Below are 24,493 nucleotides of genomic sequence, written 5' to 3'. Positions count from 1 at the left end.
CAAGAGCTTTCGCACGTTTCAACCTTCGAGCCTGTCAATCTGAGCCGCGAGCCTGATCAAAATTCCTCGAAGCGTCTGGGTGGATCGCGTGGCTCGCAATTTTTCACTCGGCCGGCCTATCTCGTCCCGGCTGCGATGATGCGATTAAACATTCGGTTTAGCGCGGCGCTTCTGCATCGCGGCCCGATAGTCATCTTACTTTTTTCATCGTGGTGAACGTGGTGGCGCGCGCGGAACACGTCGATACTTTCCTCGATAAACAGACTCTCTCCTCGACTTCGTTGATCGTATCACGCGGCGTCCCTCTATCTATTTTCCGATACTTATTTCTCCCCTCTTTGTGCACCAAAAACGACACACGAGAGCGAGCAAGTAAGCAAGCCAGGTAAGAGCAAACGGGGGGAGGTAGGAAGGAAAGAGGAGGAACGAACGGGAGAGACGCGACTGGGTCGATCTTTCTACGATCTGAGAAACAGAGAAAATCGGGGGGAGGAGAGATGTGCACGAGCGAAACGGGGAAAGAAACGTCGAGGGAGGGAAAAACCGAGGGTTGGAGGCGACAGAAAGAAACGGAAAGATAGAGGAGAAACGAGTAGGTTGGTTGTTTCGCGAGAAAGAGAGAGGGAAGATCTTATCCAACGTCCTGGGGATCCCAACGCCCGCGATCTCCAGCCTGAGTTTAGGTGGCTCTGGTAAGTGAATAGCGATTTCCAAAACTCAGATCCTGCCGGCCAAGTGTCCGAAATAACCGTTCGCATAAGCGGCTATCGGCTTCGGCTTAGATTTCGATTGTTTCGATGCATCGGAATGGGTGCACTGAATTTTCGAGTGGATACCGGCGAAGATGCTTCTGGGAGTATGTAACTGTCGGAGAAGTAAATAAAGAATCGAACCAACTGCTTCTTTATTGTACTACGAGACTTCTTATTCGTTGCTCTGTTTCCTTTTTATTTTACAACTATACGCATATGGTGTTCTTTTTTTTAAACGTCCTATCCAATTTTAAAGACTAAGTACTACACTAATAATAGTGGAAAAATCAGACGTAATTAATAAGAACGAAGAGGTTCTCTTTGCGACCATTTACAGTTTCATTTGATATGCAAATTAGAAAAATTATGACAAAACATTAGTCTGAAATTTTTGCATAGGCACAATTAGTATTGTACAATATGTTTCTCGAGTTAGACAAGAGTCACTTTACATAAACAATATTAACAGAAAAATTGCAAAGGGAGTTACATACTGTACGAAATTTTTCCATCGACGCAATTAGTATTACACGATACATATCTCGAGCTAGTCTTTATAAACACCTCGTTAACAGAAAGATCGCATTGCGGCGAGTCAGAGTTGCTGTGAAATCTACGTTGCAATTTTGTCGGTACATTTAACCGAATCGATAGAAAAATTGCTCCGCGGAAAGATCCAGCCCGGTGTACAATCTACCTGATAATTTAATCGGTAGATACAACCTTTAAATTTCGCCGTAATCCGGGCTATGACTGAAAACCGTCGTTGTGCAATAAATTCACCGTTAATGTCCCTTACCCACGGCAAACGTTTAATTAACATAGATCCGTAAATCCAGCACGACGAGGATACGGTGTATTTACTTTATTTGTGAAGGCTAATTGGGTACAAACTACGGTAAAGTCGCGACGCATTCTGATTTCCAACGGGGCAACATAGCCCGCCTATGAAACAATTCGACGCGAGTCGAGGATATTTTCTTCTTTGGAGTGCGCGGAGTAATTAGACTCTACGAAGATCTCGAAATTCTCCGCTGGAACGTGAAGTAGATGCACCCAGAGGATTCTACAGCGGAATAAAAATTTCAAACGAGCAACCATCCAACTCTTCCATTTCATCTTCGTCGAGGTTCATTTGAAAACACTTTTTATTCCCGCGTGTATATCGCTGTGTTCTTCAATTTTTCTAATTCTCCTTCGTGCTATTCCCGCGAAGTACTCGTGGAAATATTTGTAAAGCATTTTTACTGGGTCTAATCTGTTCTCCGTAATGAAGGAACTGCCAACTCCAACTTGGAAAATATCGACAATTAGCAATTGATGGTAACAACTTTTGCGCACAAAGCACAGTGCACAACAAATTGACGCAATAGCGAAATCCTCAGAGCTATTTCTACCAAGTAAAACTCCCGCGCAAGCCAATACCCACGAATTCACCGCCGACTGATCATTTCTCCGATAGCAAAGAGACCGGAAGAGGAAGAAGGGGAGGAAGAAACAGGAAAAAGAAATGAAACAAAACAGTTTGGTAATTAAATTACGCATTCTCGGTCGTTAAAATTCTTCTCCTCGACGAGCTTAATATTCAAAACGAAGGACCGTCGGCGTTTCAGCGCGCTCGCGCCAGCAAAAGGTACACGAAAGAACGGTAGAACAGCCGCGCAGCATTCGGCGGAATTCCATTAAACTAGTTGGCGTCGGATTGGGAAACAGAAGGAACACGCGGAGAGAAAACGAGAGAAGAAGGAGGAGTGGCAGAGTAAAAACAGCGATGAAAGGTGAGAGAGAGAGAGAGAGAGAGGGAAAAAAGGGGAAAAGGAGTGTGCTGGGTGAAACGTCAGCTTTCGTTGCCGGTAGGTTTATTATAAACGGCCTCGTTTTCCTCGTTTCGCAACACGGTCAAGTGGAGCATCGCGTGGCGAAAAATAATTTGCGCCTTTGCGTCGAGAAAGCTGGTGCTGCTGTTCCTGCCAACCGAATGGAGTTTCCTCGAAACGCACGCGCGCACACACACGCGATGGATGGTGAGGAAAATTCGTAGACGAGAGAAAGAAAAGAGAGAGAAAAAAGGGGCACTTGGTTCGTGAATTCGCGAATCACTCGCGGAATCGGTGGTCGAAACGCGCGACTCCTCTCGCTCGGCGTTTGGTTTGGTTCGGTGGCGTTTTTGCACATTTAAAAAAGCGCGTTGATGAAAAAAGTTTTCGCGATCAACGAACCGCGATGAAACTTTTTTAACGAGTCATCGAAGTATCGCGCGTTCCCAGGCAATATGAATATAATGGTGTTCGGAGCACGCTCAGAACTTTCGCGAAAGCGATGTAAAATAATTGGAAATTCTTCGCCGGCCGTATATCTATGGAACGTTACGCGTCGATCTACGTGCACATCCTCGAAATGAGAAGGGAAGGGGAGTGATGAACGATTTTCCACATTTTCGTTAAAATCTCGAGTACTTTCACAATGCTACACAAACGTGCCTTTTTTTCCATGGAAATTCGTTTATTCCAACCGATGACAAAAGCAGAAGCTTCCGATAAAATTATAACAGGTATTATTCTTGATTGCAAAACTGTTGCAATCGAAAAATCGTAGTGTAGTCGAATTTAGAACGTTTCTTATTCACGGCACTTAAGAAATTCGAGCTGGTAAAAAAGCACGGTTGAATGGTAACATGTCGTTAACCCTATTTCGAGAGAGAGAAAGAGAGGGCCAGGTAGGGATCGATAGTAATGGATCGTTGATGTGCCGGTGACCGGGCAATGTATGAAAGCACGCTACTTCCGGGAGAGAGGAACCGAACGAACCCCTCTATTCGTCCCCCGAGAATAAAAAAGTTCGATGAAAGCCACCGTGCACTTGCTACCTTCTTATGCAAAAGTCGTAAAAACGTTAGACTTGTTGCTATGGGAATGGCGTAAAAATATCGGGAACAAATAACATACATACATAGGTGTTGTTCGGGAAAGTTGCAACACCGTGGTCGTAAAGTTACGATTGCCTTCCGAACAATTCTTGCTTCGATTGTTTTTCGAAAGTACGTTGATTCGCCCAAGTATTTCATACCATAGGCGATGCATAAGAATAAACCGAGAGATAATATTATCGATACTGATAATATTTTGTTCTTTAGCGAAATGTAAATGTAAATTAATGAGATTAGTAGCGACTCAGATTGTGGAACGGAATTTACAACTTGTTTGCAGAAGATTTTTTGTTTCGTCCAGTTTATCTTCCGAATTTCTTTTTTTGTTCTTTTCGATTGTTTTCCTAGGTACGCTATAAGATCGGGAATCCTTGATTTTCCTCCTAACAAGAGTTCACGTGAGTGGAATTCGGTTCTTGGCATTATTCACCAAGATTTGATTGCTTAGACCGAGCAACGTTCGAGAAATAGGCTACACGAGGTACAAAAGAAAGAGCGCCGCTGCAGAAGGCTACCTGGGCAATTTCAAGAATTAATTTCCGTGAACTCCTGCAGAGAATGTCTTTCCCTTAATTGTAGAACTGCCCCGAGTACCCTTATTCCCTCTCTGTCTCTCTAAAATCTCAAAATTGCTCCCATCTTTTCCACATTTGAGCACATTCTCTTTCTAAAATTATCCTCGAAACGGTTCGCTTCATCGCGTTTAAAAAAAAGATCTGCAAATCTCTACTGTTCCGACTAAAATGAACTGTACCGTAGAAAAAAAAGAACAGAAAAAAGTAAGCCATTTTATCTCATCATTTCCTTATCCATAACCCCTTATCTTTTATCTCTCGCGAGCTTAGGATCGACTTTTAAAATTGTTTACACTTTCCACACGCGTGCGATCACTCTGAAAATACCGGTTATCTGTTGTTCTAAATCAGTTAAAGTTACGTCCCGGCCCATGGGAAGCGGGATTTACATTTTTCCGCAGTTATTCAGTGCCCCCGCGTTGCGTTTGCGTAGAGGCTGATCAGCGGATCAGATCGACGGGGCTATGCAGTTTGTAACAAATGCTGTTCTCCCTGTCGCGAGAAAGTGAGTCGTTGTGCTTTAATATCGATCGTCGCGGAGATTAAGAAGCCGGAGCTTTACGAAGTGGGGAAAAGAAAGAAGGGAGAACTGTGAAAAGGAAACGATTTCAAACCGGAGAAAACTTACTTCTTACTTTCCTTAAACCCTTTAATACCGTAAACGTTGTTTATACACTGAAATTAAGCAACGCGTTAGAAATAGCGCAGCAGTTGGCAGTAAATTCAATACGGTAAGACCTCGTTTTAAAGAAGTCTCGTTTCGACTTCCTTCTTGCTGCCTTTTCCGCGCCTCCCCGTTCCCCCCTCCACGCTTGCGAAAAGTGAAAAAGCAAACGGCCAGAAACCATTTCCACTTCGCGTTAATTTTTCAGAAAGAAGGTGAACAGGCCCGTGGAACGACGAGGCTCGATTGTTGCAACGACCGCGGCTACCGGCAAAAGTACGAGCGTCAGGCAACGAAACTTCCCAGACTCTTCCTATTTTCTTTCCAAACCCATTCCAAACTACCGTCTCTCGTCCCTTTTCTTCAGTACACTTTCTTTGCCCTGGACTTTCCAAATTCCAGCACATCGAAACACCGATAGTTACATACCAACCACGCTTGTACAACAGATCTATCGAAACATGTGGACGCAACTTAACGGTTGAATTGGGTCTATAAAAATAATGGTAACAAGTTCGTGCTGAAAATTTCTCCTATTTTCAAATTACGAATAATTCTATATTTCATTAACTGTTCCTACAAATTCAACCCTTCTACTTAACACGTTCACTGTCACGCCAGATTTACATATTTTGCTCAGGGAGCAACGAGAAAATTTTCATTATTCTAAACGTAGTATTTATTTATTTATTTATACCGGAAAATTCCCCATTAGATTACGCACAAATAGTGAAAACATTACAGGTAATACAAGAAATACTAACGGACGCAAATTCAAAATGAGAAACTTGCAAGACTCCGTCGATGTGTGTTATGAAGGAGTGACTAGAAACATTGGAAAAATTTAAATGTTTATTACGCTTTAATTCAAAATAATGTCTAGTTAGCTACGACGTTCCAAATTTTCAGTCGACTGTACTCGTTTTATTTTAATTATTCTAAACATTTGAGGTCCTCCGGTCACCGATGACCTCGTAACCCCATCGAGGGAACAATATCTCCGGTCACAGGTGACCAACGTGGCAGCGAACGCGTCAAACGAATAATTTACAATTAAGTAGATTAGTCCAACTCTCCAACTCTCCGTCTTAAGAACAAATATTTGTTCAATAACCTCTATCCTCTCGAATTCACACTTGAACCGGCTATTCCCGTATGCTCTCGGTATACACCTACCCTGTACAGCAGAGTCGTGGTTGTTCGTTCGGTGGACTTTATGGTGCATCTCGCGGCGAATACGCGACAGAGAAACGAACAGGCGCCAAGCCAAAGCCTCGACAAGTTTCTAGACGTACTCAATTAAAAGTTCTAGCCGCTCGGGCGGAGTGGAGCCGAGGGGCGGAGATGGGGTTGGGTGGGTGGCCGGGTGCACGGGGCAGAACCATTCTGTCTTCATTTTTTCTCAAGTGGATCTACGTCGATCACGGGGAAAATGGCACGATCCACTGGCATTTCATTATCGCCTCGATTACACGAGTGCTCCTGGTTACTGCCAGGCAATTTCACTCGACCCTTTAGATTCACCGCTGCAATGCATCCACGGCTTCAAACCAACCCCCCCGAGTTTCGACCCCTCCTTTCGGTAGAACTACATCCTCTTCCCTTCGTTTAACCTCTGTCTACCTCTTTCTTCCGCTGGTTTAACGCTACCAGCCTTGTTTCCACCGATTACATCGTCTACTACCGTTTTCACGATCGGCTCTCGTTCAAGATGCGAGAATACGACTCGACGGGCTGTGTTGCTTCGAGTATTTTATAGAACTCGAAGACGATACCGAGAGACGGCTGTGATTATACTTTTGGCAATCGCTGTACGCTCGAAGATATCTCGCACAGTAAAGAGCAATCTACTTGTATTTTCTTTTTTTTTTTTAATTCTTTTACGTGACCGTTCTTGGTTAACGCGTGGAAAGCATGGCGCATATTGCGTGCACCATGATGACGGTTCGTAAGGTCTTCTTTCTGGGGTGGGCAAGGTGGATAAACGAATGGAAAATATTCTCCTTGCATTTTTTTCTTTTTTTTTTTTTAGGGTGGAATATTACTGTGTTTCGATGTTTTATCGCAATTGGTTCTTCTTATAGCTAATGAAATTGTACATACGACCTCGATATATTTTTGTAGCAGATAAATTCACCGAATTTCGAGTTATCGAAAGTTTGCACGCCTGTTCTATGATTTGTATTTATTTTCAGGCGACGCTCGACAGGCGAATATAATATTTCAATTACCAGTGATAAATGGGTCGTTAAATAACGTTAACCATCGTTGGATTTTAATCGGGCGAATTAGCGGTCGATGAAACAATTTCACCGTGACGAATGGCAAATTTTTTTTAAACAATCGTTTGAACCATAGTCTCTATCGGAGCGAGATTATTTAAACCGCGGAGCTCGAAGCTTTGAAAAAGATCCATTTTTAACGAGAGCACCGGCGTAACGACCATTTCACCCGGCTTTGAATTGTAAAACAACATCTCGAAAGATACTCTAGTGTGGAAAAAAACCGTGAAACCGATAGTCGAGAAGAAACAGAATGAACTGGTAAGGGATCTTCCTATGCCGCGTCTTTTCAATTTTCATTAAACATCGATCGAAAAGCGTAGTCCATTTGCAAACCTCCGAGAGCCTTTCTCGAGTAACATTTTTCCATCTCAAAGGTATAAAGAGGTCGGTATTATTATTCTTTCATCGAACCACACTTTTTCTCAATCGTGCTCCCCTTTTTTTCTTCTTTCTTTCTCTTCCTCCAATTATTCCAACGAACATTTACGCAACATTTCTCGTTCGATGTTCCGTCTTATCGACCGTGGGATTTCCCATTCGTTTATCAGCGGTTACGAAATTTGGGGGGCGGGGGCTGGTGGTGGTACATATAATACGTTCGCGGACACGTACGCTTACATTCGGAACAGACATGCTTTTTTGTTTTAATCCACCACTGTTCTACACCGAAATGAAGGAAAAGAAAATTTTCTGCTGACTTACCGAAGGGAACCTCCAAACGGCAGTCTATGAGAAGCGAGTGGCCGGTTGGCTTTTTCGTGCCGATGATCTCGGTACCTCTCATCTCCAGCTCCGAGTCGAGACTGACCCATTGTCCGGAACCCTCCTGAAAAGGAAAATCGGCACACCAAACATTGGTAACAAGGAACACCAGCGAACCATTCCCTTTCCCATTATGGAATAATTGAACGGATTAAACGCAAAGAGATGCAAATGCGAGTAATCAAGCTTCTAGAGGGGGGAGGAGGAGGAGGAAGGGAACTCAATTTTAACTTATTGCGTTCCGTAAGATTTCAGAGAAAATTCAGCTTCATCAAGCATGATACTGCTACTATTTCATGCGGTGAGTTATAACCGGGCGACAGCTCGCGTCTTCAACTCCTGTCTACGAATCGCTGGACGTTCTGCCGAAAGGCAGAAAATGTCCGTTGCGGTGGTGTTTTTGACAAAAGTTTCAAACGGTGAAACGATAGATATTCTTTTGTTACGGCGAATTCGACTGTGTGAGTAATTTTTGGAAAGCTTCGCTTTGCTGAATGCTTTCAAGTTTTGTAATTTTTTGTTCAATTGTTCAAAATTGTCCTTCGAATGATCGACGTTCTTTTCTTGTGATGCATTTTTATTGTAATGAATTCACTACAGAAATAATTTTCAGAAAGCTGTGCTATTTTTAATATTTTCAAAATTTTCATCTTTCTCCACCCATTTCTTTCAGTCGTTCAAAATTGTCAGCGGAATGATTATGTCACTCGCAAAATTGAATTTGCAACAATTAAACATGATAGAAAAATGATAAACAGTCTTTTCTTAATATGTAATTGTATTATAATGAATTTACTACATAAATAATTTTCAGGAAGCTCTGCTTCGTTAAATATTTTCAAAATTTCTAATTTTCTCCAATCGTTGAAAATTGTCCCTCATGGTGCATTTTTATTGTAATAAATTCGACTAGATGAATAATTTTCAGAGAGCTCTAAAATAATCTTCAAAATTTCTAATTTTTTTCAATCGTTAAAAATTGATATACCTTTCCTGTAACAAATTCGACTAGGTGAATCATTTTCCAAAAGCTCAGCTCCCTCGATAATTCCCATATTTTCGAAACACGTCGAAATTTCTCCCCGAAAGCACGGGCATTCGTCCATAAAAAAGAAAGAAAACAAAAATAAGCGTACGAAATATTTTTCAAAGAGACACCGCTGTCACTTAAGCGATCCACCTGGCAAGTACACCCGGTGATTAATGAACAGAAACGTACACACGCTCCTACAACCCTGTATCGTCACCCGTTTCCCACCCTCTTCGTCCACGTTAAAGCGTTTAACGCGGTCGCAACGCAACACGTGCATATAATAAACAAACGGTCGTTAGCGTGGCCGCGTTTCGACTACGCTAAATTCCCCCCTAATGTACCCATCTAAATTCTAATGCAGCCGTGTGCCGGGTGAATCCGTATCGACCTGTACAGGCGTCGAATATCAATCGATCGTTTCGGAACAGTATCTTACCGAAGGGCGGAGCTTAAATAACGTTATGAATAAATTAATAGGATTGCGCCAAGGGGGGGAGGGAGAACGCGATTATTCCTTCGCCGCAGAAATATAATTCTCCTCTGCGAAACAATCGCTCCTTCGCTCTTTCCCCTCTTAAGTTTGCCCTCGAGCCCGTTACCACCGCCCTTACGGTTCAAGGGGATGCAATTATTAGATACGGCCCGTGCTGTAATTTATGTAACTGAAGTTACTTGGTCGAAACCATTCTTTGCGCCAATGTGTACACACATATACACGTACATGTACATAGACAGGATTAATGTTCGCCGCGGAAGCAGCAGCGCGGACTAGTAATGGTCATGTACCGCGGCTAAAGGCACATAACACGTGTACATAAATTCTAGAAAAGTCCCATTCCATGGCTCTGCCGTCCTGTACTCTCAGAAATGAGCTGCGAAGCATGGCTATCAAAGTGCACGCGCAGCTGTTTGCAAATGACATGCCGTAATTAAAGCAATTCTCTTTTATCCACAGCTGCCGCCGCCTACGACTTACAACCGGAACGGAACACTACCGGAGCTGTGCCGTATTTCTCTCTCTCTCTTGGCTGCGCCGTTCTGTCTTAATTATTTGTAACGAGATCACGTTGACAAATTAGTCGTTTCGCAGGAAGGCGATCGAACAGGAGGCTGTGCGACATAAAACGAGGAGAAGATACGCGTTTCTTCGGAGAAATCCGCGTGATTCTGGTGCCTAGGGCCTTGATTGGCACGGATTGTCCCTCTCAATCGTGGAATTTCCCATTCCAGATTGATCTTCTCGCGGAGGAAGTGTACGATTGTATATGGACAAACGATGGTTGATGGGAATGATTGTATAGGAAGTTAGTAAGGGGACCTAGGGTGAACAAAGTTTAATAGATCGATAAGAAGAATGGGGTAATCAGAAGATTCGATGATTGACAATTTCAATTTTTTTTATAAGTGAAAAATAATTTCGTGAAAAGTTGTTTCCTTGTATCTTGATGGAAATGATTCTACAGGAACGTTGATAAGACTATGAAACGAAAATTTAATAGATCGATAAGAAACAATTTGAATTCTTTTTACAAGTGAAAAATAATTTCGTGAAAAATTGTTTCCTTGTATCTCGATGGAAATGATTCTACAGGAACGTTGATAAGACTATGAAACGAAAATTTAATAGATCGATGATTGACAATTTGAATTCTTTTTACAAGTGAAAAATAATTTCGTGAAAAATTGTTTCCTTGTATCTCGATGGAAATGATTCGACAGGAACGTTGATAAGACTATGAAACAAAAATTTAATAGATCGATAAGAAACAATTTGAATTTTTTTTACAAGTGAAAAATAATTTCGTGAAAAATTGTTTCCTTGTAACTTGACCAAAATGACTGCATAGGAAGGTTAATAACACTGAGGAAAAAATCATTACATCGATAAGAAGAATGGGGTGATCAGAAGATTCAATGTCCGACAATTTGCATTTCTTTCGCCCAATAAAAAATCGTTCTCTCGCGCGTTTCTCACTCCACGAAACAACGTTTCACAAATACGATAACCTTTATTTCGTAGATATACGGGGGAGCACGACAGGTATCGTGATAAAATTGTTACGTCGGGGGGAAAAGCGTCGGGCGACGATTCCGCCGTGACAAGTTTAATTCGTATCTACGTGTTTCCACCAATATCAATTTCGCTCATGCATAAAGCGCGCAACTTTGGACGAAAGTTTCGTTGTGCAAATATTTCCGTCGCGGTTTCCAAACACACACAGAATCGCCGCGGCGTTTCCGGAATATTGATACGTATATGATTTACAACGTAAGCGAAAGCGAACAGCGGTGGGAGATAAGGTGTCTGCGTAATTTCCACTGTTCTAATATCGCGATATTAATAGAAACATAACGACTCAGGGGGATATGTAAATCGAGCCCAATTGATTTGTTACGATAGCACCCGGTTTCCCATTCACGATGCTTTTACTACGTATCAAGACACCTGCTTGCACCTGTTGTATCTATTCCCCCGAAATGCATTTCGCCACAGCGTTCATTTTCGGGCCGACGTACACGCGATATTCTCGCGAGGTTGCGGTGATTAGTTTTCGCCTGGCTCGAATGAAACGCAAACACCAATCGAGAGTTAACCTTTTCTGGCGAGGTCTATTAATGGGAGGTATTCAATTCATAATTAAAACCAGCCGCTTGCTTCCCTTCGAATGTCGCGTTATAAATTGGGAATGCGCGATTTTCTTTTTAATCCTGAGCATTCTTTCTCAGACGTTTCTGGGAATTTTAACGGTAGACTTAAGTTTGAGAGGAAAATTGGAATTTGCAGAAATTAAAGATCGGGGTTCGTAAGCTGCTAATGAACGAACCAAAGAATTACCTATGATACAGATTTCTTTTTCATTATTTTCACACTTTCTTTGGAATTTGGAAAATCTGAAATTTGCAAAAATTAAAAATGATAGAAGAATTGAAATTTCTATACTATTATGAGTGAACCTGAAAATTACCTACGATACAGATTTTTTTAAATATTTTCACACTTTTTTTGAAATTTCGAAAATTTGGAACTTGCGAAATTAAAAAATGACAGAAAAATTGAAATTTCTATGCTATTATGAATGAGTCCCGAAATCACTTATTATACAGTCCTTTTTAAATATTTTCACACTTCTTTCGGAATTTAGAAAATTTGGAATTTCCAAAAATAAAAAATGACAGAAAAATTGAGGGTTCCAAACCGTTAAGAATGAACTTAAAAATGATCACGAAGACTTCCTTTCAACATTTCCAGCGATCGAAATATTGCACGAAACGCGCGAAAATTTGTCCCGAAACTACAAACGAAAATTGTGGTAAATTTAAGAAGACCTATTTTCGCCACGTACGACATTATCCACCGCAGCAGCCAGCTAGCCGAAATCAGGGTAACGTTGAAACACTAACAAATCATTAAAGTCGACCGCAATCGGTGCACGGTCGTTATCAAATTAAACGGATTGTTATGTGATTACAGGACCGTAAAAAATTCAATAGATTGGCCGGGGGAAACGGGCGGCGCTGTAAAACCTCCATATATTTGGCCGTTTAAAAAAAAGCGCAACCTCAAACTCCGGGACGGATTTGCGGCTTAAACGCTTGGTGACGGCTGAACGATCGAATCAATCACGCTCCAGCGAGACCTTTGTTCCCGTTAATTTGGATTTTTACGTGCAGAACCGATCCTTTTCGACAACCTATTCGTATATTTAAAGGTCGTCCAGGCTATCCACTTAACGGCACGCAGCAGGAAACTCGACACAGGAATTCGTTAAAAAATTCATTCGAGACGCGGCGATTAATTTTCCGCTGAGCTTCGGCAATTCGAATTTATTCTTGTGACATTGATTCGAAAAATCGTGACATTGAAAACTTCAAGCTTCGAAACAATCTCTCGTTCCATCAATGTCTACGACATATGTGTGTGTGTGTGTGTAGAATAAAAACGTTAGATTTCTCAGATTTAAGGAACAATTTTTTTCTTTTTATTTTTGCAGCATTTTCAAAGGTTTCTCGAAGGACGCTCGAAAAATTCCGCGAGTATATGAGAAAAGAAACGAGAAGTGTACTCTGTTTATTTGCTTACGTTCTCGACGAAGACGTAGCTTAAGTGAATGAGGGAGTGCACGTTGCCTCTTTTTTCCCATCGAAGCGAAAGTAAAGATTGTTTTCGATGGAAGTGATTCCCGTGAAAGCAAGAAACGAATCTGTCGAGTGAGCGTGTGCATCGAAATCGGGGGCTGTTTGTCTAGAAAAATTTGGCGTAAATAATACGACGACGGAGCGGAAATGTTGGTAAACTGCGAGTAAAGTGTACAGGAAGGCGAGCTCGAGAAACATGATGCATGCTTTTCGATCAACGCTGGCGGAAATCCTTCGAATGCTACTTTTAGCAATTGAAAACAAAGGATTTCGCAAATCCGCGAGCGAAGAATTTCGAAATGGCTAGGTAAACGGGAGAGGGTTATTGGATTTTTGGTAAATTGAAGAAAAACAGGACATTTTAAAGATATTCGATAGATTTAACGAAAGGAAAAATTGGTCGTGAAATAAGACGCAACGTAGACGGAGAAAATTAGAGCACTGTAGAGTTTTAGACGTTGACGAGCAAGTAAACTTGTCGATAAAGTTATTATTGACAATGTCCGATAGAAGCCATCGGTATTAATTCATTATCGAAACAAAGCCAAGTCGACTATAGTTAGCCCTTCGACAGGTAACTACAAATTCCTAGATTTAGGAAAGATTTAAGACCTCCGTTATTAATATCGGTGTTCTGAAGCTGATGTTAAGTCAATCTAATAAATAACAGTGACTTTCGCGATAAAGAAACCATCTAATAGGTGATCATTGAAAAATTAATTAGAATATTTATCTAAAATACATTTATAAATAATATTTGTAACATTTTATAGATAATATTTTCAAAGATTATTCGAAAAAGTTGAGAAATGTAATTTTGATAGGTTTGCGAACGCACGAAATAACGAAGCAATTTCCTACAGTACAACAGATTCTCGTAACGATAATAAAAATGATTATAAAGAAACTGAAAGCATCTAGTAGATGATAATTTAAAAGTTAATTAGAATATTTATCTAAAATACATTTATAAATAATATTTGCAACATTTTATACATGAGACTTTCAAAGATTATTCGAAAAAGTTGAGAAATGTAATTTTGATAGGTTTGCGAACGCACGAAATAACGAAGCAATTTCCTACAGTACAACAGATTCTCGTAACGATAGTCAAAATGATTATAAAGAAACTGAAAGCATCTAGTAGATGATAATATAAAAGTTAATTAGAATATTTATTTAAAATACGTTTATAAATAACACGTGAAACATTTTATAGATAATATTTTCAAAGATTATTCGAAAAAATTGAGAAATGTAATTTTAATAGGTTTGCGAACGCACGAAATAACGAAGCAATTTCCTACAGTACGATAGATTTTCGTGATAGTAGTAAAAAAGATTTTAAATTTAAGAGAAGTTAGTACAGGCTGTTCTACAGGTGTAAAGTACGATATTGACGAGTCAGAACACGTAAAACACACGTCGCCTTCAAAGTTGTGCAGGTTAGAAACACGACAGAAACGACACGAATTGATGCGATCCAGCATGAACCGCTACGCAAATCATAAGACACGGTGCATTCGACACCGAACACGTCGGACATGATACAGACCTCCGAAACTCGTGGAACTCAATACTAACAACCTCGAACTCGAGAAACACGATACGGATTAATGCAAAATCACGGTACCTTTTCTACTCGATTTCAGATTCGTAACAAGTACTACGAACTATCTGGGATTCGTGAGAATCGATCGAAACTAACCTGAACGTTTAGAATTCGATACGACGAATCCTCATTACGCGATACACCGTAGACGTTTAGTACGAGTTTGTAGAAATTAATCAATTTAACGTAAGACTCGTAAAACGTAGAATTAGAATCGAAACGTGTGAAGTTTGAATAATTTACCTTCAAATTTGAAATGCTTCGCTCAGCAAGAAAAGGCGCCAAATCGAACCTGCCTTGCTATCCTGTCACTGTCGTTTTTCGTAACGTTTGACACTTATTTCACGTGTAACCACTTTTTCATAATGTTGTTGCAACAGTTTACGAACTTTTAGTACTAATTCGAGAGGCGAACACATCACTATTTAATAAAAAATTGCAATTATTGTCACTCGTTTTACACGCGCCGCGTTTACGGTGTCCATCTTGAATATTCGCTGCGATCGCTCTATCTGTCGGAGACGGCGACAACGTATGAAATACGGCTTAAATACGCGGCAAATTTAAACGCTGTAGCGTGCAACTTTTACGACTCTTACTTGAAACAATTTATCGCGTTACTTTTTTTTTTTTTTAAAGTGCTATTAGAGGTTATGCAATTAACGAGGTGAGATTTCGTAATGATACCGAACCAGGGAAATTTTAATTACGTTATATCATAAACGACATTTACGAGAGATTTAAAGTAACTTTGTTATCGAAAGTTATTCTTACGAATACATTAGTCATATGGTCACGCGAAACTGACTATTATTTATCGTTGTGTAATAAAAAAATTTTAATAATTCACGGCTGAACATACCAGAATAAGTGCGAGATAGTGCATCAACGTAATTTCATCAGCTATAAACGGGTAATATTCACGCAGCTGGCAAACACGAGGTCACATTGTTTAGTATTTTTTATTTTAGTCCTGGCTATACACGTCAAGACGTCATCCCAGAGAATTTAATGCATTCCTCTACTAAATTTTCATTTCTGCATTTAACAGTACCGGCTGATTTTCTTTTTTCTTCTTTCCGTGGAAAACGAACAACAGTCGTGAATTAAAATAGAAACGTTTGAAACTGAATTTATACCGCAACAAGATCACACAGAATAACGTAAACGTACACCGTGACAAATGCAAAAAAATTCAACTCCGTTGACTATTCCAACACTATTCCTTGAAAGAAAGAAAAAAGAAAGAAAGAAGCACCGGCAATTCAAAGTTATCGTTATCGCTTGGGAAATTATCTCGTACTGCGAAGTGTTTCTTTTTTCCTCCCTCCCCCTACGTTACACGAAAAACCGAGTGAAACACAATTACGCGGAACGAACGCAAACCTTCTATTAAAATCTATTGACCGTCGAAATGGCGGTAAGTCATGTCTGGACGATATAAAAGCAGAAACGTACAAGCAGAACAGCACGGGGGTATTGATTTTTCTTGCATCTCAACTGACGTAGAATTTAATTTTCTAAATTGGACATGAGAAAGACGAGAGGATGAAAACGTTGCCCGAACCTAAAGAGAGAGAGAGAGAGTGAGAGAAAGAGAGAAAGTCTGGACACGCGGAATACTAGGGGAACGTCGAAAAAGATAAAGAGAAGGCGACAGGGTGCGAGGGCTAATGAAAATGTCTTGCCATCTACCAAGACGTTCGAAGCTACTGTGTAGCTATCACGAATAATTGCTCATTATGCGTACCATTAGCGTTCAACTGACAATTCCTTCCTTCCCCTTCCGTATATACGTTAAACCTCGATCGATCACCGTACTCTCAACGCCACGTCTAGTTCCCTCTGTCTCTCTTTTCTCCCCTTTTCTTTTCCTATAGCTAAACGTCGTCTAATTTTCCCATACCGTGAAATATAATCGTCCGAGCTAACTCTTTACTGCTGTTATAAAACTCTCCTAACTTTGTTTCCTTCCGGGATAGAAACGCGATCGCGAAGCACGACCGACATTTCCAGTTGTGGTAAAAGTGCAGGTTCCACGGTATCGCCGCGAAGATTCGTTCCAGTTAATTCTATACCATTATGGTGCTATCAGGAGAGACTGTAAATTGGGTTAGCAGTCAAGGGGAACTGGTGTGACGCACACCGTGTCCCCTGCAAACTTCTCTTCCGGTATCAATCCGTTTCCGGGCAACCGAGCCCAATTATCGCGACGGCTATGCAAGAAGAAATAAGAGTCTGAATGGGGTGCGAGCCGTCAGGGACGACGTTACCTGCCTACGGGCTGCATACAGAAAGAAAGAAAGAAAGAAAGAGAGACAGAGAGAAGGTGGAAAAAAGGTAAACGGGGCACGCGATCGATCTCGTTCACGTTCACCAAAAACGAATATGTACTTTCATCAGGCGTGGGGAAAAATATGATTTCTCGACGAGCCTTGCCCCGCAGGAAACAAGTTTTCTCCAATTTATCGGCCGTCGTTTCCGTTTCCTTTCGCCCTTTCCTTTCCAACAGTTCGGCGCAACGAGCGAAACGACCCTTCATCAAATTTTCGCGCTCGTTCTATGTAAAGGAACTGGGGATCGATTTAAAAGCTCGCTCGCTGGGCAGTAGTTGAATGAAATTGATGAAATCTCAACGATAGATGATGATTCTCGTGAATGTCAGACTAGTGTGTGTCTGTGTGAAAAAAGAAGAAAGGAACGTGCAAACAATCGGCTATCAGTTTATTCAGATTGCACAAATACCCATGTCGGTTTAATAATGCGAATATCCGTATTATGTGACCCATATGATGGCACGATCGTTTGAAATAATCGAGAGATATTCGAATGGTCGATGCTGCCCGCGTTGTACGAGATTCTAGTTTTGTTCGCCGAATGCCCCTTTTGGATGGGTTCGCTTATTTGCGCGTAATTTTAACCAAATTCAGCTTCGTGTAAATGGTATGCGATTATTATGCATATTCTATTGTATGCACGCCCGTTTGGAAACGTACCTCCCTTCCGTAACAGCTTCACTCGGACAAAATTTCCAAAACCAATCTAAATTTCACGTGTATTCCTCCAATCTTCTCAACGGTGAACCTTCAAGTGTACCAAACTTTCCTTCCATTCTTCCCAATTACCTAGTCACCTACTTTACCGACGTACAAAGTTCATTCACCTCTGTACAATCGTCCCGAAATCACGTTGCACACAGCAATAACTCCACGTCGAATCGTTCTATGAAAAATATTTAGCTCCGAGGAACCATACACTTGTACCACAATCTCCCCGGAGCGATGAATATTTCATAGGTAACCAGCTATTCCATCCATCACATAATCACACGAGAGTATCGTCTGAACGTCAGCGACGGTTAAGAGCGTAGACAGGAAGAAGATTAATAGAAAACCAATGCGGCGTAAATGGAGAATAGTTTGCCCATAGACGTACACTTTTGTAGACGGGAGAGCGATACAGATCGGTGCGGGCTACACGGTTCTTAACGTCGTTTCGCGTCTATCGCGTTCCTCCCACATCTCGTTGCACCTGTATCCTCTTTTTGCAAGCTGCTGCTGGTTACCGTGTCGGTGGGAAGATTCGCGACGGGACCAGCGGGGACAAAAAGAGAATTACCGCCGCAACGAAGGGAGATCCAGGCTGGTGGATCTCCCGCGAGAATGGGACAAGACGCCGTCGCAATTAAGCGACCGACGACACAATGACTCTCGAGCAGACCCAGGAATGATTACGAACGCGGCGCGGATTCGTCGCGCAAGGCCAACGAATACCGACGATTTCCGTCTTCGCCGGGGGTGAAGTATACTAACGACGGCTCTCTCTCTCCTTCCCCCCTTGTGAGGGACAGACAGACATACTGGCATCCCTCGATTTGCTTTGGAAATTAAGAAACGCGATAATGAACCTTCCGCGCGGAACCTTTCAACTTCCCTTCTCGCGTGTGCTTGCGAAGTTGCGCGCGAGTACTTGTGTCGTTCCCTCTGATGTACGCACGCTTTTTTTCGTGTTCTTCTTCTCTTGGAGAAATGGGAGAACTTTGCTTTACGTCGAATAGGGAAATTTACGCTCGTTTGTGTAGCGTAATGTGACAAAGTTCGACCTTTAGAACGTGTAAGTTGAAAATTGCGTATTCATTTTTCTGTATTTTATGAGACTCGTTGCTTGGTTCTTTCGTTGAAGTGTGAAATTGTGATTAACCGGGACTTTCTTCTCGCGAACGAAGGAAAATTGGGTTATCGAAAATTAATCGGTGTATTTTTAAATTTTTCAGCAAGTTATTTCATACTGAAATTCTCGTGAATTTCTAAAAATCATAAACTCGGTAGTTTTTCATAAACCTAGTCGATATACTGTTCAAAAGTATCAGTAATACCTGAATGAATTCAAAAATTTATTATTGAATAAGAAATATTAAAATGACTAATTCATAAATATTTTAAAGTTTCTAAAAATCATAAATTCGGTGGTTGTTCGTAAACCAAGTCAGTATATTATTCGAAAATATCAACAAAGTCTAAGTAAATTCGAAAATTTATTAAAATCGAGTATTAAACAAAAGATTAAATTAAAATTGAATCATAAATAAAAAATCAAATGAAAATTTAAGCACTATCGAATACGTTGCGAAGGTATATTCATTTTTCGTATCGAACTCGTAAAAAATTGCAAGGTACGTAAGTCAATGTCGCAGAAAATACAAACAGCGATTAAACAGAGGAATTTGCCTTGCCTACGAAATTGCCTTGTTGCAAATATAGCAAGGTGAGGATACCAGTTGCCTATTTCAGCGGAATACGTGTATATTCATCACACGAATCCGAAGACACGCGCTCCTACGTCTGACGGTTGCAGGCCTGCATCTACTTACAGGCACATTTGTTACGGGCGACAAGACCGACGATCTGTCTGACATATGCAATGGCGTTTCTCCTTGCGTGCTAGCATTATTTCGCCTGGCCTGACGCGAAATGCAAATCATTCGGGGGACGAACGATAACACGTTCCCTTAATTGAACGACGAATTAAAATTGCACACTCCCTGCTAATTTCTTCGTTCGTGTAAATCCTTTTGCACATACTTGACATTCTTCCGACCACGATACAGAAAGAATCGTGACAGAAGTTCTCCATTCTTCGAGCAAGAAAAAAACCTCGACCGAAGAACTAGACGGCACAAATGAATATGTCAAGGAACATTCGAAAACTCCATGGAAACGTTTAATTGCAAATGAAAATCTCGCAAGTTGGATGAACTTTCTTGAAAAAAATTCCAACGACAAATGAAAATTTCATAAACTCTCGCGGGAAGAAGAGGAAAAACTAGATCTCGACGAATATATCCGTAATTAAAAAGTTGGTTAATACGGAAGGATTAAAAAAAAGGAACAGAGATGAGTTTTGAGTATGAAAGTTTCTGAAGCGGAACGAACGTTCCATTGCTAATTACATGCAAACCGGTTAATTAGAACTACCAACATTCGACAATTTGCATCGTATATCAAGAGCAACAAATTCGTCCGTTTAATATATCACAGGAAGCAGCTCTCTAATTGTTTAAACACCTGTCACACGGCGATACCGCGAAACTGATACTGACAAAGCTAGATGGGGATAGATAAACCGCGATCGCCCAATCGAATCACCGGCCGCGGGCCATCGCGTTCCCGCCGTGTCACATAACGAACCCAACGAACGAACGTTCGGGTCAGACGACAGGGAGAGAGAGAAAAGAGAGAGAAAAAGAACCGTCGAGAAGTAGAGACGAACGGGATTTCCCTTTTAACAAAGTTCGCCCCGTGAATTTCTCGAGTCAACAATTCGCATATCGAAGTCAGGCCAATCTACCGACTATGAGCAAACAGGTAACTCTCCGCAGTCCCTCAGTTTGCTCGCTACAAATGAAAATCCAGTCAAAAGGTTTGACCTCCCGACAAGTCCATTTAGCCAGAACCCTCGTAACGAGCGTACAACGAGCAACCCCTCGACCACGTGTCGACCGGACGTGATTTCTCGAGGATTAGAGAAACGATTTAGTGGCATCCACTCTTTCTTCTTCCCATCCCGCAGCCAGACGCAGGGGAAGAAAGGAATAAGCAAAGACGGGACGGGTCTATCGATCCCTAACTTCCTTTTACTCCGCGTTCGCTGTGGCCGGTTCAGCGAAGGAATCATCCATCAGTCTAAGACTTTTCATGGATCACGAAGATGATCCTGGATCCTTTTTCCATCAGGTTGAAAGATAACTTCGCCCTTTCCAACCGTTCTACTCTCTTTCTCTTACTCAACATGTTTATACCAGCCGATATATCCTGGCTTGATTCCTCTTCTTACATCTGTCCCTGGAATTTAATTCTATCCTCTGTTCCATCCGTAACTCCGAGACACTCGAGCGTTCGAGCTAGTAGCCTGGAATATCCTCGATTAACGCGCGAAAACTCTCGTTTCGACTCCGGACCGAAAAAAAGGAGGACACTGTTGACGGAGCACTCTCGAGCGAGACTTTATGTAAGTCGTTAATGAAAATGCTAATTTCGAACGGGTAATCTCTTCTCGGAGGAAAAACGCGGGAGATCGAACGTCTTATCGTTGGCAATACGGATCTAATCAGTCCTATCTCTATCTCTCTGTGCTATGCCGCAGAGAACGAGCCGTAATACGTCACCGTGTTTCACTTAGCTTCAATTCGTCGCATTTATAGAGGAAACTCAAACACGATGTATACGAATCGCGATGCGAGAGGAGAGTAACCGGCGAGGTTATCACAAATATTTCGCATAGAGGCAGAGAGACAGGCTGAACGGTACACGAGGAGATGAAGATATTATTCCAGTCATGTGGCGAATATATTCACCGTTGACGTTAGGGGACGTTCGAGCGGCTCGGCGCGGCTCGTCGCGGCGGTTGGAATTCCTTTCGAGAGCACACCGTTCGCGGTTGAACTTTCATTTTCAAGACGTGGTGACACGTTTCCACCACCACCAGGCCCCCCGCGCTCCTCTACTCTAGCACACACTTTGAAATTCCCTCTCTGTACAAAGCTTTCTTCGGCTTCTGAAATCAAGGATTTCGTGGTTCGTCGCGACGGCGGCGACGACGTATGCAGCCCCGGAGCAGCCAGAAATGGCAGACCGTCACCGCGCGGGACAGGAAAATGGAGACGGGAGGGTGTTGGTAAGAGCTTTGTCAAGCCTCTGTCAGAAACGAGTGGGCGTGCACACACGAACACCAGTTACCGCAGATCACTAATACAAGTGAGGACGAATCAGCGCCGCGATGTACAGACATCCGTGGCGGCGATGTCTCATCGTCATCCCTCTAGAGTTACTTGACATACCCCAGTCAGCGCATTTCTAATGTGAATCGAACCGGTCGTACGTGGATCTCGCGTGCAGCTTTATGAATATTTTAAGCCAGGCTTGACCCAGATTGTCCTCGCAACAGGAAAAGCAACCTGCCCTCGGCTCAACCCGGCTCGCTTCACCTCCACTCACTTCATTCCTCAGCTTTTACTTCCCTTCCTCTATACCTCCCCACTTTTCTTTCATTCTCTATATTTGCCTTTCTACCCATCTCTCTCTCTTTGTTACCATCTCTCCATCATCCGTGTACGTGTCTCCTCCAAGTCTCTCCTCTCTTCCACGTCGCCTTCCTCGTTTCATCATTTCTCATTTGCTCCGTCTCTTCGTTCTGTCTCCCTTTCACGCGTCGTCCTTCCATCTACCTTTCCTTCTTCCGTCATCTCGTCTCTCTTTCGTTCGTCTCTTCAATCATCCCCTTTTCTCTATTTTTCTCTCGTTTCGTTTCATCTCTCTGTCTCACGTTCGTTGGATATCCGTTTGTATCTCGCTCTTCACTTATCTACCTTTGTCGTGCCCCTCTCTGTCAACGTCGCCTGGCGCTGGAACGCCAGGCTCGTCGATCGATCGTCCAGAAACATGAAAGAACGAGTTTGCCCGTGATTCATCAATCCTTTTTTCCCCGAGACCGCGACCGTAACGTTTCACCGGAGCTCTACGTTCGTAGATAGTATCGTAACAACAGGACGTGCCCGTGCTTCGTGACGACGAGGAGATCGTGCAGCCTCGTCGCGGACAATTATCCATCCTGGATGGTAGAAAAAAAAACATCGCGGAGTTTGATAATTTCCCTTTGTCACCGCACGATAAACCACGCGATACGCATAATCGCGTACTTTCTATTTACCCAGTCAAACATTTACTCTACCTCTATTTGTCCAACGTTCCCTCTCTCTCTCTCTCTCTCTCTCTCTGTCCTTTCTTTTTTTCCGTTCGTCGGAACACAACGTAACTTTTCGTCCACCGCGTTGCTCAGCGTCGACCGCTTTCAATATCAAACATCGAGGCATTCGAACGCTTTTTTTCCCCCTCCCAGCGAAATTCAAATTGTTTACCCGACAGTTTTTTCCCTTCCCTTCGCTGTTTTTGTTCGACAATTCACGACTACGCGGTGAGTATTACCGAACCAGCAGCGACGCAGAAAGAAGACGAAAAAAAATAGCGAAAGAGAGAGAGAGAGAGAGAGAGTGGAGTAGAGCGCGTGAACAAATCCAGGAAATCTTTCGTCAAGGTCGTTGCCACACAACACACAGAGAAGTCCAGGCCTCGAGAATGTGTGCACGCAGCATAACGCTGGCGTAAAGCTACGTCAACCACGTCGCCTTGGCTTCCTCGACTGTTTCATTGAGCGTCGCGGGTTTGGCGATGCGCCAAGTGACGTCACCGGCACAGAACAGAGAGACCGACTCGAGGGATTGTCAGTGATGGTGATGGAACCGTTGGTCGTTGGATATCGTGGCCGGCGATACCGGTACTGATAGCTTCTGCGCCGTTGCCTGCCTCCCGAGGTTCACTCCTCCGCTCGAGAAAACCAAAGGAATGCTGCCACCCTTAAAACGTAACTCACCCACGACGCCACCTCGTAATTCAATTTGTCCCATTCTCCAGGGAGTTTCTGGTAAATGCAGCGACAAAGATCTTCCTCTCTTGCTTCCTCGCTACATCGTTTTCCTCCTCTTTTCCTACATCTCTCTCTCTCTCTCTCTTCACACACAGATAGACACACAGGCAAATAGGAGCTTCGTTATTGATTATTTTTGCAAACTTCTAAGTCCGTTCTAAACGTATCGTGTGTACGATATGCATTGGTACATTCGTTTTTGTAGCTGTTATTATGCGACCGTAAAAGCGGAATATTGCGTTTATAACCGCGAATATCGGCGAAGTAGCCGCGAGGGAAGTTTGTTTCGTTGCGTCGAGAATGATTTCGCAAGGAACGAAAGAAAGGAAAAAACTAGACTGGTAGATTGGAGGTTTCTAATTAAGTCCTCCGTGTCACGCGTGTTTCATTAAGCGAGTGTCTCTCTCGAAGCGCGTAGGAGGAAGGAAAAGAAGAAAAATACTTACATCGACGTGTAAAATGAAGATGTGTGGAGGAAGATTAAAGCCTATCGTTTGCTCGAACGCTTTGCAAGGAGATTATGACAAATCAGCGGATAGAGGGCTGCCGTCAGGTAGTCGAATAGTGACACGAGTATTCGAGTGTGTATAAAAAGAAGGGGTTGGCCTCTCGCACGTGACTGAATTGCACCCCTATCCGAGGTAAGGCTGCCCTCTAATTTAATTTGTTCGACCCTCCGTCGAAAGATAAGATGCACTTGGTGCTCTTCGTGCGGAAAAAACAAACAGGGCCTTCCAGTTTTCACTTTCTTTTGTTTCACGCCCTTGT

General features: G+C 42.4%; 1 protein-coding gene across 1 annotated transcript in view; it reads right to left on the bottom strand.

Moving 5' to 3' along the window:
- The window catches only part of LOC108578708, a gene marked incomplete at its 5' end in the record, with an annotated part of 71,461 nt that overhangs the window by 22,174 nt on the left and 24,794 nt on the right, over window positions 1–24,493 (bottom strand). The window contains one exon of the mRNA XM_017942086.1: window positions 7,905–8,028. Coding sequence (XP_017797575.1) covers window positions 7,905–8,028 — 124 coding nt within the window. The remainder of the gene's footprint in view (window positions 1–7,904; window positions 8,029–24,493) is intronic.

The sequence above is a fragment of the Habropoda laboriosa genome, unplaced genomic scaffold, assembly GCF_001263275.1.
Source record: "Habropoda laboriosa isolate 0110345459 unplaced genomic scaffold, ASM126327v1 scaffold28, whole genome shotgun sequence".
In the NCBI taxonomy this organism is placed as follows: domain Eukaryota; kingdom Metazoa; phylum Arthropoda; class Insecta; order Hymenoptera; family Apidae; genus Habropoda; species Habropoda laboriosa.
Note: the sequence above shows the minus strand (reverse complement) of the source record. Positions and strands in the feature narration are given on the sequence as shown.